The sequence below is a fragment of the Peromyscus eremicus genome, chromosome 7, assembly GCF_949786415.1.
Source record: "Peromyscus eremicus chromosome 7, PerEre_H2_v1, whole genome shotgun sequence".
NCBI lineage: Eukaryota > Metazoa > Chordata > Mammalia > Rodentia > Cricetidae > Peromyscus > Peromyscus eremicus.
Genome location: NC_081422.1, coordinates 18,586,055 through 18,601,373, shown reverse-complemented (window position 1 = coordinate 18,601,373; position 15,319 = coordinate 18,586,055). Strand labels below are relative to the sequence as shown.

Below are 15,319 nucleotides of genomic sequence, written 5' to 3'. Positions count from 1 at the left end.
GGGTGCTGGAAACAAACTCAGGTCTTCTGTAAGAACGGTACAAACTTTTAACTAGTAAATGATCTCTGGACCTTAAAAACGCCTTATTTTAATGAACAGGATCACTGTATTTTCTTCTCTGTTGAAGCAGCCATACCACTGAGCACAGGCTGCCATTTTAGAATGTGTCTGTTGATGGCAGATTCCACGGAGTGTAGATGTCAATTAACCAAGACTTAAAGCCCTATTTTAACAGATAAGATGTCATTTATTTACAAACACCAAACTCAAAGTATAAAGAGGATTTAAATAATAACAGTTTTCATATTATTAAAAATATTATTCAAGAATGATATATTTTATGTTTGAATCGCACTTTCAGTGAGATTAAAATATCCTATTCTTTTGAAGGGCAAAAATGTACCAACCATGGTTCTCACAAACCTCTTCTTTAGATGAGGTAGAGAATTACTCAACTGTTACACCATGCATATTAAACACTGTCTTACTGGATGAATGTGAGACTCTGAGGATGTAGTACTGTGGGGACACAGCAGTGACAAGCATCTCTGCATCTCAAGCTCTTCCTGCCAGGAAACACACAACGATCCTAACTTTTAAGTCATCCAACATTAGCCTACAGAGGAAGTTATATGTACACTCGTTTATTTTGTTAATAACTCAAATTTGTACCAAAGTTAGTTCTGAGATACAGGCCATGCAAGAATTAACAGTAAGAAAACTAAATCTAAGACAGTGAGACAGCCAAACACGTGAAGGCCCTGCTGCCAAGCCTCACAACCTGGATCCACTCCCTACAACCCACATGGGGGAAGGACAGGACAGACTCCACATACAAGCCACGGTTTGCCCACGCGTGTGCATGCGCAATAAACAAACTAACATCACACACACACACAAAAAAAAAAAAACACAACTCCTTATTTTCCCTTTTATATTCTCCATTAAGCAGCTGACATTTTCCCCTCTGCGAAACAGAGATATATAGAAAAAAATAAATTCACATGAACTTTGAAAGCAGGTCAAATTCAAGTTACAGCAAGGGCCAAGTATTCCAAGAGAAGAGCAACATAAACGTAGATGTAGTTCTCAGTCAGCATGTGTCCACAGGGATTGACGGAGGTGATGTGGAAACGAGGAACAGCAGACAGGCATCTCCAGAGCAGAACTGGGCTTTAATCAGAACAGGAGGACCGCAGGCCCTGGGAGGAAGTGAGACTGTGCATGTGCTGTGGGGATCTCGGGGTTATTATAGGATGGAAAGCGGTGATTTGGGGAATGGAGGAGTCCATCTGTAGTAGGTGAATTCCCCTGCAGTCATCATGTGGTAGCTCCAAGTGTGGATGCCCTGGTCGGAAGTCTTCACAGGTATCATAGGTCAAGTGAACCCTCCTGTCCAGAGCTTCTTGGTCCACCTGGAGCTGTTAGGTTGTTAACCCTGAACCAACCTGGTGCCAAAGCTCTCTAGAGCTAAGGTGGTGAAACTTTGATAAGTAGGAAAACCCAGATACTTTTCCTCAGCCCTTGAACTCCATTTCACAAGTCCCCCGCCCTGCCCCACCTCGGCCTACCCCTCTTATCTGCTGGAGCTTGGAGAACCAGCAACTAAAACACTAGGGTACTCTTCCTACCAACACGGAGTATTCCGTTGAGACTGGAGTTGCTTTCCTAAGAGACTCTGACAGACTCAATGACAGTGTGACTAAGGAGGCTATTCCATGGGGATGCCTGGTAATAAGCAGAACTTAACAATTAAAATACTTAATTTGTAAAACAAAAGACTATGCACCCAACTAGCATCCTAAATACAATTCCTTATCCCTGGGCTATGCAGCCTTTTGAACATCTCGGCAAGCAAATGAGCAGATTTACTGTGGAACTAAACAAAACCAAAGGGAAAGCTGGCTCTCTACTGACTATTACGTTCTCCCTGAAGATGGAGTAACGCCGTGTTTTACACCAGAAACCTGACAGAGAACGTGATCCCTGCTTTAATAAGGAGAACTTGTTGAGGTTTGTAGCCATAACTGACAAATAACAATAAATAAATAACTTCTTTGTATAATTACCTCAAGCCAAAGAACCACACAACAGTCTATGCAAAGCAACGCAACCAAATGGCAGGCCCTATGTAAGGGATGTGCTTAGCTACATGGACATTGCTAATATAATTTTTTATTTATATCCTTTCTTCTATATGAGTCCCAGTTTTTTCACACTTCAAATCGGGGTTTCCACTAAAAGGCCTTTCTAGTCATCCCTTCCTTTCACATAAAACAAATCAAAATTACTTTTAAGCCTTTATTCAGCACACAGCATGTTTGTCTGTGTGCATAATTATTCAGTATGATAAGCAAATATAGAGAGTATACTAAATGGTGGGGGAATTATCCACTCCACCAACAAAATTACAAATGCAAAAGAAATGTGTAGAAGGAAACCATGTTAAGGCGTTGTTGTAAGATTCAAAGACAAAAGAAACTGGAAAATCCAGAGAAGAAATGGAATTTCTTCCACATTACATTGATGGAAGCTAAGGATAAAAACATAAACGCCAAGAGTTAAAGTGTATATTTAGGATAAAGCCTCAAAGAAAACCCCAAAGTTCTAGAAATTATTTTCAGGTCAAGGAGTGAGGTGCACTGACTGTAAAGCATGGTTCTGTGGCTGCAGGCTATGTCTGGAAAGGCTCTCCTCATGTCCAACCTCCCTCCAAATGCTTCCACATTTAGATATACTTGACATCTCTCAAGAGAATGATGTTACCAATACAAGATGATGCTTATCTGCCACTTGGGAAACTGAGCACAGCAGAGGCAAGCCACTCAGCCAGGGTCTACTTCATACACAGAAGGAAGCAGTAAGAGCTGGGAATTTAAATATTCAGGATCCTGACTCTCCAGCCTGAATGCTTATTGCACATCCATGTAAGATTAAACCATGCACACGCACGTGTACACACACACACACACACACACACACACACACAAGAGGAGAGAGAGAGAGAGAGAGAGAGAGAGAGAGAGAGAGAGAGAGAGAGAGAGATCATTAAACTAGAAGAACAGCTAGCCACCCCATAAATCAGCCTTAATCCAGTACAAAAAGGAGGTGCAGGCTCAGAATCAAAGTAGAAGGAACAGGGAGAACCAGGGCTGCCAAGTAGGTGGTGGGGGAGGGGGAACAGAGTGTGTCGGTTTCTGAGCAAAACGCTGTTATTAGGGATAATTACACGCACTTGATCCGAATCCAGTGTTTCATACTCACTGGAAAAGCTACAATAAAGGAGCAGTGAATTCCTCTACACATAAACACATTCATCCAAGAAAGTCTCTAACAGACAGGTTCACTCTTCAATGTAATAAAAAGCAGAAGTTATTTCGGTGTTTATAATTTTAACAATAATGGCCTTCTTATACGATTTTTTTTATATTAAAATTACATCACTTCCCCCCTCCCTTCCCCTTCCACCCCTCCCATGCACCCTGCTTGCTGTCCTACCCCTGGGCTCTTTTTCTTCCTTTGTTGTCCACCTGACTTCCACAGCGGCCGCCCTGGTCTCCACCCCCAATCCCCTTCAGCATTTGTCTGTTGTCTTGTCAATTTTGCCATTCTGACTGGGGTAAGGTGAAATCTCCAAGTTGTTTTGATTTGCATTTCCCTGATTGCTAGGGACAACGAACATTCTGTTAGATATTTCTAAGCCACATTTATTTCTTCCTTTGAGAACTCTGTCCGGACCCCAAGGCCATTTTTGAAATGGGTCATTCATTTTTTGACTCTTTGTTTTCTGAGTTCTTTATATATTCTGGGTATTGATTCTCTGTCGGAAGAATACCTGGCAAAGACTCACTCCCACTCTGGGCTTTCTCTTGATTAATTGTTTCTTTAGCCGTGCAGAAGCCTTGCAGGTCTATGAGGGAGGTCTCATTTGCTGGCCTCAATCCGTGGGCCTTTCCTGCACCTGTATCCTGTAGGTCCTGCCTGCTTTCTTCTAGCAGTTTCCGTGTGTCATGGTTCACATTCAGGTCTGTGACACATTTGGAGTTAGTTCTGTGCAGGGGATAGACAGGGTCTAATTTCATTCCTTGACTTGAGGACATCAGTTTTCCCAGCACCATTTGTGGAAGACACTTTCTGTTCTCCAGTGTGTGCTTTGGTATCTTTGTCAAATATCAGACGGCTGAAGTTCTACGAATTCATGATTGGATCTTGGATTGTGTTCCATTTGTCTACATGTCTGTTTTTATGCCAGTACCGTAAGCATGTTATGCTAAGTTATTAAAAATTACTTTTAAATTCTGATAAAACTACAATGAGAACTTTTAATAATGGAAATAAAAAGGGAGCTGTTTTGATGTGGCTACATTGGCAAGAGAGACAAAGAGATCCACAAGAGGCCTGAAGTGAGATTAAGGTCCAAGCAGAAGGCCTGATTTGAATCTCTAAGCAGTCCCAGCACACATCACTGCCCAGCTTCCGCCTCAGGCTCTAAGGTGGCCTGACAAGTGGTTAGGGCTGTGAAATCTCGAGTCTGGAGACAGGTTCTCCCAACATGAAATTCCTGGGGAATTCCCATATCTCTAGGTCCCTTCTTTGGATAGTCTGGTACTCTAGACTGAGAGACAAAAAATGTCTCTTTAGAATATCTTCATTTCTGTCTGGCCTATTACAATTCCCCACACTGTTCAAGACCTCCACCTTGGGGAATGAAATACTCTGAAACAATTACAACAAAATGCTAGTAGAGACCAAAGTCAGAACATTGGTGCTGGACAGCCATGCATACTTTTGGATACTTGGGAAATTGTCCTCCTGAAAGTTTTCCTGTGTCCCGGCCACTGGCAGTTGGGACAAATCTCTCCCACTCATGTCCCCCAAGTAAGCACACAGAGGCTTATATTAATTATAACTGCTTGGTCATTAGCTCAGGCTTATTACTGACTAGCTCTTACACTTAAATTAACTCATAACTTTTATTTTATTTAGCCACATGGCTTGGTACCTTTTCTCAGTTCTGCCTTGTCATCTTGCTTCCTCTGGCTGGTGTCTGGCTGGTGACTCCTGACTCTGCTCTTCCTCTTCCCAGCATTCCTTTAGTCTGCTCTCTGAGATCAAGGTTCACGTTAAGATTGTCCTCTAGGTACTGGCTCCTAAAACTAACTTATACCTATTTAAAATGGAACCTACCAGCCTTCAGAGAACTCTTGCCTCTGTAAAGGTTTCCTTGTATAAGAATAGCTTCTGGCATAGGAGCATGAACAACATTTTTGAGATGCTAGTGTGTCACCCACAAAGCAAGCAGAACGGATGACCTCAGCCACTTCTATACATCAACTGCTTGAACTGAGCCAAAAGGGTTATTGTCCTAACTCTGACATCTGTGACTTATTCCCTACCACTAATGTGGTATCAAACCAAACCAACCAGGATGAATCATTTCCTGGTGTGGCAGTGTGAATAAAAATGCCCCAAATAGGTTCATATAGTTGAATACTTGGACCCCAGTTGATGGAGCTCCATGGTCATGGTGTCTCATTACAGTGATAGAAAAGTGACTAAAATGCCCATCATCGTGGGTCAGTGGAGAATGAAACAGCAAAAGGTTCATGAACAATGCATCCGGATAACATGGTTCAGACAAGGCAGAAAGATGTCAGACCTCAAACAGAGGCATCTGGGCATGGCAGTGCTTGCCTGTAATCCCAGCACTTGGGAAGCTGAGACCGGAGAACGTGAAGTGTGACACCAGCCTATGCTCCATCACCAAGCCCGGCCTCACACCAACAAGAGGGAGTTGCTTGTGCTAGCCCTTCCCAGAATAACTAAAAGCCATGAAATTTTTTAACAGGCATAATCTAGTTTTATCCTTTAAAGGTATATATACATTTTTTAAAATCTCCAACTGCATGAATAGAATTTATGTGTAAATTGTGAAAATACTAGTGGCAACATTTTCATTTTGTTACTTAGAATTACGATTGTAGCTGAAGAGCTTTCCGGGTCCCACCAAGTCCCAGCAGTCCCTTAGCCCACTTCTAAAATAAACATACAGACACTTATATAAACTGCTTGGCCATTAGCTCAGGCCTATCATTGTCTAGCTCTTACTCTTATATTCAACCCATTTCTATTAATCTATACTTTGCCACATGGCTCGTGGCTTACTGGTACCTTACATCTTCCTTGTCCTGGCGGTGGGTGCAGTCTCTCCCTCTGCCTTCCTGTTCCCTCAACTGTCCTCTCTGTTAGTCCCGCCTATACTTCCTGCCTGGCTACTGGCCAATCAGTGTTTTATTTATTAACCAATCAGAGCAACACATTTGCCATACAGAATATCCCACAGCATATGATCTTTAAAAAGCTACAAGAAATACAGGCTTTTCTCTGAAGTATAGGTACCTAAAATATATGCGTTTCCTAGAGAAAGGTAACTTTTGAAAGTCTTGTATATAATGCAAACTACTATTTCAACAAAATACTATCAATAGCCTCTCTTCCCACCAAACTCATATATATATGTATATATGTATATATATATGACTTTTTTAGTAAGTAAAGATACTAGCTCCTAGCCTGGTATATAGCTCAGGGGCAGAAAAACTGCCTAATATATTCAAGGCTCTAGGTTTAATCTCTAAAACCACAAAAAATAAATAAATAAAATATTAAAGTTAAAATAGAATTACATCCCCCGCTTCCTGGAGAGCCTAGGTGGGCCACAAACCCACCATGGGACATCTGTCTTTTTGCACCTAGTGGTCACTTATGGAACCAAAGAGAACAGCTCTTGGATGAATGTATGGACTGCTATAAGAATTACTCTCCACTGCCGGGCGGTGGTGGCGCACGCCTTTAATCCCAGCACTTGGGAGGCAGAGCCAGGCGGATCTCTGTGAGTTCGAGGCCAGCCTGGACTACCAAGTGAGTTCCAGGAAAGGCACAAAGCTACACAGAGAAACCCTGTCTCGGGAAAAAAAAAAAAAAAAAAAAAAAGAATTACTCTCCAGGAAGAGAAATGGCCAAAACTTCCCTGCTGGCAAGATGGTTTTCCAGTTCTAAATTCTTCTAACTAAATTTGATGTAAAATGTCTGGTGAGTCTGATTGGATGAAATTTTTTTTAAAAAATCTGGTGGACACTGCAAAAGCCAATTTCAAATAGTTTATTACTTGGATACTAAAAAAAAAAACCAACAACCTATAATTCCTGTTAAATGCACAGCAATGAGAAATAAATGATGGCCGTTTCTCCTAAAATACAAGGAAGCAGCATCTATCTGAGACTTGATCATATTTATTTAAAAGTATGAACATGGAAGGAGCTGTAAACTTTGTCAATGATATTCTAATTTTAAAAAGGAACATTCTTTTAACACAATATGCACTCAGTGAACACGACTCCCCTGTGGACATGCGTGCAGCAAACTATGAAGGATTCAATCATGTTTCAAGTTCCAGAATGTAGGTAGCACCTGTGTCAACCTATTGAAGTATCAAAGGTAAATATCTCCAGTGAGCCAGTGTGGTGGCCCATGTAATTAATCTCAGTACTCAGGAGGCAGGGGCATGTGGATGTCTGTGAGTTCCAGAGAGCCTCAGAACCAGTAAAATGATCTGAAGATGGTAATAAAAACATTCCTCCTGTAGCTGAAGACATGACTAAACTCTATAGAGGACCAGATTTACGAGTCCTGCATCCTACTCAAGGGGAAAAGCAGCTTTAAAAATGAATGAATAGATAGATAGATAGATAGATAGATAGATAGATAGATAGATAGATAGATAGATACATAGATAGATACATAGATAGATACATAGATAGATACATAGATAGATACATAGATAGATAGATAGATATAGATAGATAGATAGATACATAGATACATAGATAGATACATAGATACATACATACATACATACATACATACATACATATATAGATACATACATAGATACATAGATACATACATAGATACATAGATACATACATAGATACATGGATACACAGATACATAGAAGTGTTTGGGGGCTAGAGAGATGGCTCAGCAGTTAAGAGGACTGCTTCTCATTGGAGAACCTGGGTTTGATCCTTAGCACCCAAAAGGTGGCTCACAACCATCAGTAACTCCAGTTCCAGGGGATCCAACACCCTTTTCTAGCCTCCTTGGGTACCAGGCACACACATGATACAGACACACATAGAGGCAAAAGACCCATACACATAAAATAATACAAATATTCAATGTATTCAAGACACAGACTTCAGTTTGGGAATGTGCATGCTATACCTTAGTCATTAATACAACCGTGAGTGCTCCTCATTGTATCCAACAGTAAACATCCAGTTCCTCATTTGGGGAAGAAATCATCCTGACTGGACACTACGGGTATCAATGGAAACTTCCGCAATAAATATTCTAATGAGCAGAATGAAAGGGATCTGAGTCTCCATGGAGACTTTAGAGAAGTTGTTTCTAGGCTTCAGTTTAGCTCTTCAGTCCTGATACACGAGCTGAACTGCTCAAGAACAGTTCAGGAGTTCAACTCTTACACTAACAACCTTTCGAAGCTACTCACTGGCAAACTGTGTCATGAGTTTAATACTGATATTAATTTTATTTTTCTTTCATTTCAAGTGCAAAATTGCCCTACACTCTGAACTGTTTAAGCACGTGAACATAGGCAACTCAGCATCACCTAACATAAGCAAGTCTGAAGCAAGTTTTGAATTACAAGTGAGTGTGGCTCTCTGTTTTCACATTAAAGAAAATAATCCACCAGGAAAAGTATCTCCCTGTTCTCTTCAACACTGTTCACCTTTAATTCTAAAGGAGTAACTTCTTAGAAATAGTAAGTGAAAATAATTAATGGTGCTAATTAAGGAATTTTTATATACTTTTCCAAGAAAAAAAATTCTACTATTAACAGTCACACTACAACACTTCAGTGAAGCCACAAAATTTCTGCAGAACTCCTTGACTAAGGTATTTAATAAGAGCCAGGTGCAGAGGCTGAGGCAAAAGTGCTGTGAGTTCAAAGCCAGCCAGGGCTAGAAAGTGAGACTAAACAAAAATCCTTTCATAAAAGTTAAATTGAACCACTTACTGCAGACAGCCCACCCTGACTGCCACAGGAACATGGGGGAGCTGTGTGGCCCACTTCAGCGTCACATCCTGGTAAATGTGCAGCATGTGATTATGGTTTCCAATCAGGGTATTTATTGTGCCTTCAGAAACTGCAGGGTGAAGATACAGAAAGAAGATAGTAAGGAAAAGGCCAGTCAAAATGGTACACAGCTGTCTCTTTCAGGAAATTTATCACACGCTAATTGTAATATCTTGATTTTAACACATAAAGATTTTAGGTGATAAGAAATTAGCTTTCAACTTCAAGAAACCAAGAGCAAAAAAGAAACAAATCATTTTATAGACAGGAAGTATGGATATCAGCCAAGGTGTTCACATTTCATCCAGAAGGTATGAATTTTATTAACATATCATACATCTAAACTAATGATTGACAGGCATTCACTGTAAGTCATTCTATGAGACAGCATTGCTCTGCTTATAAAAGAGTGATATTCTCACAGAAGGATTCTTGAATAGTCACATTATGGAAAGCATTAATGAGCTGGAAGCCAGTCTACAAGTGATCTTACAAAGTCCAAGGCTGGCAAAACCACGTGTGCTTTATATCAAATGTCTACTAAAACTATCAAAGTTAAAGGTTCCATTATATATTCAGTAAAAACTCTTTTCCTAGATGTTTAAAATATGTGTCTGAGTGTGGCTTTTTATGATGTGTGTATGCATGTTGATATATGTGTATATACGTGATACGTGAGATACGGAAAGGATAACAGAAAATCTTACCCACCTGAGCAGTACGGGAGAAAACAGCTGGGGCTACAATCAAGCTTCTTCATGAATCGAATCTGCCCATTATCCTTCAGGCAAAAAAAGTTTCTCTCACCAAGAACAAAAACAGAAGATGCAGACTGGTTAAAAGGGATGATACAAATATCAAGAGCTTGTTCTCCAATATTCAGAGTCCAGTCCACCTGAAAAGCAAAACCAACAGTGATGTAGACGGTCCGTCATTTTCATATCACTGTAAATAAAGAAACTGCTTTATAGCAAACCAAGATGTCTGCTTTCCTGGGCTGTTTTTGAGGCTGGCTTGCCTACCATCACTGGAGCTAGTGTTTGTAGGTTTTAGCCTGTCTCTTAGCAGACAATATTGGTACTCAGTGATTCCAGGGCACTCATCAGGAAAGCTCCGTGCAGTGCTGGGAAGAGCATCAGGGGCAGTGGAATAGTGGTCGCAGTAACGGACTGTATGCACGAAAGGCTGGACAAAGTCTGAAGGTCCTCCACAGAGAAATGAAGGCGGCTAGAGAGATGGATCAGCAGCTAAGAGCACATGCTCCACACAGGGACTCACACCGTCACACTCTACTTACAGGGGATCTGATGGCCTCTTCAGACCTCCACAGGCACACATGTGGTATACAGACGTACGTTCAGACAAACTATCCATGCATATAAAATAAAAGTAAATAAATCTTTTTTTTAAAAAAATGATAGATTTTTGGAGAAGTTTGGTTTGTTAGACCTGATTTAAATATTAAACAATGTATACACAAATCAAAACATCACATGACTCTCCATGTACATGTATAATGTTCATGTTTTTATGTATCAGTTTAAAAACAAACTTAATCTTTTAAAGCTACCATGTTTACCATGCAAATCAATAAATCATAATCAATAAAACCCACAGCTAATATTGTTATGAACAATGTTTTGCAACAAAGACGGCTCTAAAATGCATCCACATGCAGTCCTCCACTGAGCCATCACCAAGTGATGATAGGACAGACAGACTGACTCCTCTACACTAAGAACTACCCAAAGAGAAGTCTACTGCCACGGAGTATGCTCAATAGTTAGGCAATGCTTCTTACAATAACGAAAGGAAAAACATAAAGTACACATGCAGAAAGTGTTTAGAATTCAGCAAGAGTTAATATTTTTAAATTGATATGTGTGTAAGGATATAAGTAAGGATAGCTTCACAAGAAGACAAAAACTGCACCAAGAAGAAATGAGCAGCCTCAGTTAGTGTCTACTAACAAACAGTAGTAACACGTAAAAAGGAAATAAGCTCAACCATGGTGGGCCATGCCTGCAATCCCAGCGTTCAGAAGGACTGAGAGTTTAAGGCCAGGTGCTATGTGTCTGGGGGAGAAAAGTCACTAGTAGGCCCCATCAGCTACAATATAACAACGTGCCTGCCAAGATGTGCTCACCACAGTAATTGTGGTATGGCATTATGGGGGCAACAAATCACTTCTGACTGTATTTAGGGATTGCTCCTCAGGAGTGAACTCATGTCTTTTCCGTAAACCTGGCCAAAAGCTGGGGAGGTCACTGACCCTAGGGGAAAACCTACTGCTGTCCTTTCTTCAAAATGGACATGGAATCAAACTGCCTTCTTAACGCTATGTTTATACCCACTGATTAGTCCTGCTCTCAGCCTCCAATAGGGAAGCATTTTGCAGTCAGTGATGATTAAGGCAGAGACCCAAAACAGGTCAGAGTGTGGGGAATGAGTGACTCTGGGATGCTGGCCTTAAACAGGACATCTGTGTTACCCCTCCAAGGCTAAAGAAATCCTGGGGAAGGGAGATTGGGAAGAATATAAGAACCAGATGCTGGGGAGGAACGGCATGAAAAGTGCCTTCTGGACCTGACAGGGCCATTGCACTCTTGAACTCACTGGCTACGCTTACCTGCACAAGAGTAACATCAGATTAGACATGTCACCCTCTTACCATGCATGAATAAAGAGCTCTCAAGGTCCTGCTCTCAGTGCAGAACTACGGCAGTTAGTGAGTGCTATGGGACAGGGTTCATTTTTCTTCCATGGTGTAGACACTGGTAAGTTACCCCTACTTCAGTAAATTCCCACTCAGGTTCATATAAGCTACGATGGTGAAAATGGCCCCCACAGGCTCATAAAGAGAGGCACTGTTAGAAGGTGTGGCTTTGTTGGAGTAGGGGTGGCCTTGTTTTAGGAAGTGTGTCACTGGGGATGGGCTTTGAGGTCTCAGATGCTCAGGCCAGACTCAGTGTCTCTCTCTCTTCCTGCCTGATGACCCAGATATAGAACTCTCAGCTCCCTCTCCAGCACCATGTCTGCTGCATGCAGCCATGCTCCCCGCCATAATGACACTGGACTAAACCTCTGAACTGTAAGCCAGCCCCAATTAAATGTTTTCCTTTATAAGAGTTGTTGTGGTCATGGTGTCTCTTCACAGCAACAGAAACCTGACTAAGACATAAGCAAACACAATTACCTCAGGAGGTTCAAATAAGACTTTAAGGTACTCAAGTAAGAGAAGCCCTGTCGGGAAGAAAGTGTTCCAGTGAGGGAATGGGAGGGTAGTGGGGGTTATTCAAATGCCCCAAACCAGGCTGGAGAGATGGCTCAGCAGTTAAGAGCTCTGGCTGTTCTTCCAGAGGACCTGGATTCAATTCCCAGTACCCACATGGCAGCTCACAACTGTCTGTAACTCCAGTTCCAGAGGATCTGACACCCTCACACAGACATGCATGCAGACAAAACACCAATGCATATAAAATAAAAATAATAAATAAATAATTTTTTAAATGCCAAAACCTAGTAGATACATATATGGAATTGTTAAAAAATAAAAAAAATTAAAGTTTAAGTCTAATCTTGGGTATTTTACATAGTAAGTTTAAGGCCAGCCTAGGCTACACTAGACCCTTTCTCAAAAAAAAAAAAAAAAATCAAACAAAAATAAAACCTAAGGGTGGGTGAGGAAAGAACAGATCGAAAGAATTTGAAGAGTCGCTTTAAATTTATAGGAACAATAGGAAAGGAGAACATCTCACCTGAAATAACCACAAAATGCACAGAACACATAAAACAATGGCTTGTAAGATAATAAGGAAAATGCTGTCTTACACTCCAAAAACAACTATAGTGGATAATATGTCCCCTGAAGCCTCACGAGAGATCACTCAGACCAGGATGCAGGGAAGATGAACCAGACAGAGCCCAGCAGACATACTGAACTGAGGAGATGAATTCAGAGTCCAGAGAAACTAAGGCAGTTAGAGTTCACAACACATTCAGTGAGGAGACCAACCCTGGGAGACCTATGGAAAGTTTACCTCAAATGTCCACCTGAGAATGCAGCAGCACATTCACAGAAAGAAACTAGGGAAGGCCAGGGAAGCCACCCCCAGGATTCCAGGTAACAGTGCCCAACATCCACACAGGACTGACTCTATGCTCAAAAGCTCATGGCCCCGGGGCACTGGCGGGGCACGCAGAAGGATCTGGTCTCAGGAGTGGGGAAATTTAGCTGTATAATAAGTAGTTTTGTTCCACCTAATAAATCTTTAAAACAATGCTCAAAAAGGTCAAACTGTTTTCAAACAACTGTGTTCCAAGACTAAGCTTAGCCTGTAATAATTCAAAAATATCTAAAATGCAACAAAATAAAATTGACTATATCTGACATCTAATAATAACTTTTAAATTACCAATCATGCAAATAAAACCAAGCAGGAAATGTGATTTACAAAGAAGAGAAATAAATCAACTGAAACTAACTCAAAACTGATACAGATGTTGAGAATTAGAAAACCAAGATAATAAGTATTATAACTATTTCATATCTTCAAAAAGTTATATAGAGATATTGGAGATACAAACATTCAAACTGAATTTACAGAAATGAAATCTATACCAAATGGGTTTCATTCCACTAGAAAAAAAGTTATTAGTGGTCTTAATTACAGCAATAAAAATTATTCCAAGAGAAAGAGCAAGAATAAATGACTTTTTAATGGGAAATGAAATCGTTGGGTGGCAAAAAGCTGTATGAGGCCCAAGACACAATCTTTGCCATTGCAAGATTAATTAATCAACTGAACAAAATGAAAAGAAAAATCTGTGAGCCATGGGACAGTCTTGAGTAAGTTAAGTATATGTATAATTAGAGTAGTCCATAGAAAGGAGATACACACACACACACACACACACACAAAATATCTGAAGAATCGATTGGCCCAATTTCTTTAATTTTATGAAAACTCTAAACTCACAGATGCAGGAGGCTCAGCAAGTACTAAACTTGACAGACATAGACGGAGGAGGGGGACGGAGAAAGACGTCAGAATCCCAACTGCTCAAAATAAGTGCTAAGGAAAAAAAACCTAAAAATTAGCCCAAGGAAAACTCATATAAACAGGGAAATATAATGTACAAAAATTTCACATTAAAGAGATGTTTTTCTGGGTCAGCAAAATGGCTCAGGGGATAAAGAAGCTTGCTACCAAGCATGAAGATCTATAATCAATTCCCAGAACATGATAGAAAGAGAGAACCAACTCAGCAAGCTGTCTACTGGCAGATACACAAACACACACGTGTGCATGCGCACATACATACACACACACAGAGACACACATAAACACACACAGGTACACATGGGTCTGGCCACACACAAACACAGTAAATAAAAAAAATAAATGAATGTGTAAAATCTATTTTTTTAAAGAGGTGGTTTTTACAAAATGTGAGAGTAAGGCGAGAACATGCGGTGGAGGAGGGGCTGATAGGAGTGGGTGGTGAGGAGACGGAAGGATAACTGTGACCAGAACATATGCACACGTGTGAAACCGACAAGGAACACGTCAGTTTCAAAAGCTATTTTCGTACTACTATCCTGCTAAAGGAATACAGCGATAAAATGGCTCCTCATGACATTCTGCTGTACTCATAGATCAGTGTCTTGTTCGGCCATCACCAGAGAAGCTTCCTCCTGCAGCAGATGGGAACAAACACAGAGACCCACAGCTGGACAATGTGCAGAGGGAGAGACCTTGGAACACTCCATCCTAAATGGGATGTCTCCATCAAGCCGCCCCTCAGGGCTCAGGGAGCACACAGAAGAGGAGGAGGAGACCTGGGAGACACAGCAGGGCTGGCAGCATGCACAGGGCCTGCATGGGCCTGAGCCAGATGCTGTCCCAGTGCTGAGAGGGAAGCAGACACAAGCCCCGTCCCTAACCCGGAGGCTATTTCCAGTGGACGAACCGCGGAACAGGAAAAAATCAGTTCTCCCGTGGAGTTTCACTGGGTATAGAAACCAGGAGGCCAGGCTCCACGCCCAGCAGTAGATGGACAACAGAAAACAGACTCAGCGGCATTTCTGGAGGTATGTTTTGTCTCATAATGCTCTGTCTGAGCTTTATTTTTTTCCCCACTTTACAGATATTT

At 41.1% G+C, this 15,319-nt stretch overlaps 1 protein-coding gene across 2 annotated transcripts in view; it reads right to left on the bottom strand.

Annotated features, from left to right (window-relative positions):
* The window catches only part of Bbs9 (Bardet-Biedl syndrome 9), a 434,048-nt gene that overhangs the window by 294,811 nt on the left and 123,918 nt on the right, over window positions 1-15,319 (bottom strand). For both annotated transcript variants that reach the window (XM_059267526.1, XM_059267527.1), the window contains exons 8-9: window positions 9,875-10,058; window positions 9,104-9,233 (exon numbers count right to left, since the gene is read on the bottom strand). In XM_059267526.1, the coding sequence (XP_059123509.1) occupies window positions 9,104-9,233; window positions 9,875-10,058 (314 nt within the window). The remainder of the gene's footprint in view (window positions 1-9,103; window positions 9,234-9,874; window positions 10,059-15,319) is intronic.